Source organism: Alosa pseudoharengus, unplaced genomic scaffold, assembly GCF_046254945.1.
Source record: "Alosa pseudoharengus isolate Yale_2024_CS ecotype anadromous, Long Island Sound unplaced genomic scaffold, YU_APseudo_1.1 YU_APseudo_1.1_scf_2, whole genome shotgun sequence".
NCBI classification, from domain to species: domain Eukaryota; kingdom Metazoa; phylum Chordata; class Actinopteri; order Clupeiformes; family Clupeidae; genus Alosa; species Alosa pseudoharengus.
In genome coordinates, this window is record NW_027468663.1 from 55,181,238 (window position 1) to 55,183,737 (window position 2,500).

Sequence of the window (2,500 nt, forward strand, 5' to 3'; positions counted from 1 at the left end):
GTAATAATCAGTACTACTGGAGAATGAGAGTGCAGAAGGGTTACCTACTAATCAAAGTGCGTGTGTGTGTGTGTTTGTGTGTATGTGTGTGTGTATGTGTTTGTGTGTGTGCAGTGGGGATTGAGTTTTGAGTTTGTGTTTCTTTTGTTTGTTTTGTTCCACTCCCTTCAAGCAAGTTAGTAGGGTAACAATTAAAGTACTAGATGTGATTCATGGCAACGGACCATTATACATGCAAACTCAAAGGTTTGCATTTAACGGCGTGACTGTTCCTCTGCTCCTCTGAGTGTGTGTGTCTGTGTGTGTCTGTGTGTGTGTGTGTGTGTGTGTGTGTGTGGTTTTGCATGTGTCTCTTTGTGTTGGTCACGGTATCTGATGCTATTATAACATGGTCTGTATGAATGAGTGGATGTGGCCTTCTCTGACTGTCACTGCTTTGAATCTTTTTCTCTGTAGAACAAACACTGTGGAGGTGATGGAGAAATGGGGTGGGAGTAATGGGGTGGTGGTGGTTATAGAGGGGTGGGTTGATGGGGTTCATTGTCATGTCTATTGAGAATAAGATACAGAAGCAGCTGACAGGGAAACCTTGAACTCTCCAGTGGTGCTACTGGTGCTTTCCAGTAAGCCTATAGCTCCCATTTAACCGTAGATTAGCTATGGGCTAACTGATGTAAGCTATAGCCTAGCTATGGGCTAACTGTAAGCTATAGAGTAACTATGGGCTAACTGATGTAAGCTATAGCCTAGCTATGGGCTAACTGATGTAAGTTATAGCCTAGCTATGGGCTAACTGATGTAAGTTATAGCCTAGCTATGGGCTAACTGATGTAAGCCATAGACTGACTATGGGATAACTGATGTAAGCTATAGCCTAGCTATGGGCTAACTGATGTAAGTTATAGCCTAGCTATGGGCTAACTGATGTAAGCTATAGCCTAGCTATGGGCTAACTGATGTAAGCCATAGACTGACTATGGGATAACTGATGTAAGCTATAGCCTAGCTATGGGCTAACTGATGTAAGCTAGCCTAGCTATGGGCTAACTGATGTAACCTATAGACTAGCTATGGACTACCTGATGTAAGCTACAGTAGCCTAGCTATGGGCTAACTGATGTAAGCTAGACTAGCTATGGGCTAACTGATGTATGCACAGAGAAGAAATGTATCCTCAAATCTAACTCTGGGGTAGAGAGCAAATAACCTAATTTCCCAAAATGTGTGCTTGTTCTTTTATTCTTTTAATCAGGCTCATTTAGTAAAGATGACATAAGCTGCACCATTACCTGTCCCTCACTGCAGTGTGTGTATGTGTGTGTGTGTGTGTGTGTGTGTGTCAGATTTACGGCCTGGGAGGAGAGAGTCTGCGCAGCCTGACGGAGAAGCTGCGTGGCGTAGCGCACCACCTGCAGATGAACATCCAGAGTCGCTGGAGCCTGCGCTCCTACAACAGCCACAGCGCCTCCAAGCTGCCCGCGGGGGAACTGCAGGAAGTGCTGGACCTTATCACCACAGCCAAGGGCCTCTTCTCCCTGCTCAACAGGTAAGCACATAAACACAGGGCTTCAGGGAAGGTCAGTTTCAAAGGTCATTGTGGTGCCCAGGGAGAAGGCATGCCCTTAAAAGAACAGGGAGAAGGCATGCTCTTAAAGGAACAGGGAGAAGGCATGCCCTTAAAGGAACAGGGAGAAGGCATGCCCTTAAAAGAACAGGGAGAAGGCATGCTCTTAAAGGAACACAATGGAAGAAGTGGTATCTATGCTCCTTGGCATCAATGTTAAGTATAGTATAAGTATATATACTCTTTTGATCCCATGAGGGAAATTTGGTCTTTGCATTTATCCCAATCCGTGAATTAGTGAAACACACACAGCACACAGTGAACACACAGTGAGGTGAAGCACACACTAATCCCGGCGCAGTGAGCTGCCTGCATCAACAGCGGCGCTAGGGGAGCAGTGAGGGGTTAGGTGGCTTGCTCAAGGGCACTTCAGCCGTGCCTACTGGTCGGGGTTCGAACCGGCAAACCTCCGGTTACAGGTCCGAAGTGCTAACCAGTGCTAACACTCATGCTCATGCTCATGCGCACTGCAGCTTATGAAAACACATTAAACATGCTCATGATGGCACACTGCAGCTTATGAAAACACATTAAACATGCTAATGATGGCACACTGCAGCTTATGAAAACACATTAAACATGCTAATGATGGCACACTGCAGCTTATGAAAACACATTAAACATGCTCATGATGGCACACTGCAACACGCTGCAGCTTATGAAAACACAGTAAACGTTTGTGTCTGCTGTGGGTTTTGTTGTGTGGATTTCCAACATCTTCTGTATTCTGACACATTAAAAAAGATGCTTTCTTAATTTTCTTGTGGATTGCGTATTTGCTTGTGTGATCTCTCTGGGCCACTGTAGCCTACCATGCTCACAATCTAGAATCATGTTTTAAGTGGTGACAGTTTAGTATTCACATTAATGGAAATA

At 45.0% G+C, this 2,500-nt stretch overlaps 1 protein-coding gene across 3 annotated transcripts in view; it reads left to right on the forward strand.

The window, feature by feature from the left end:
* The window catches only part of cnksr1 (connector enhancer of kinase suppressor of Ras 1), a 65,542-nt gene that overhangs the window by 6,344 nt on the left and 56,698 nt on the right, over positions 1-2,500 (forward strand). For all 3 annotated transcript variants that reach the window (XM_076295561.1, XM_076295560.1, XM_076295562.1), the window contains exon 3: positions 1,344-1,546. In XM_076295561.1, the coding sequence (XP_076151676.1) occupies positions 1,344-1,546 (203 nt within the window). The remainder of the gene's footprint in view (positions 1-1,343; positions 1,547-2,500) is intronic.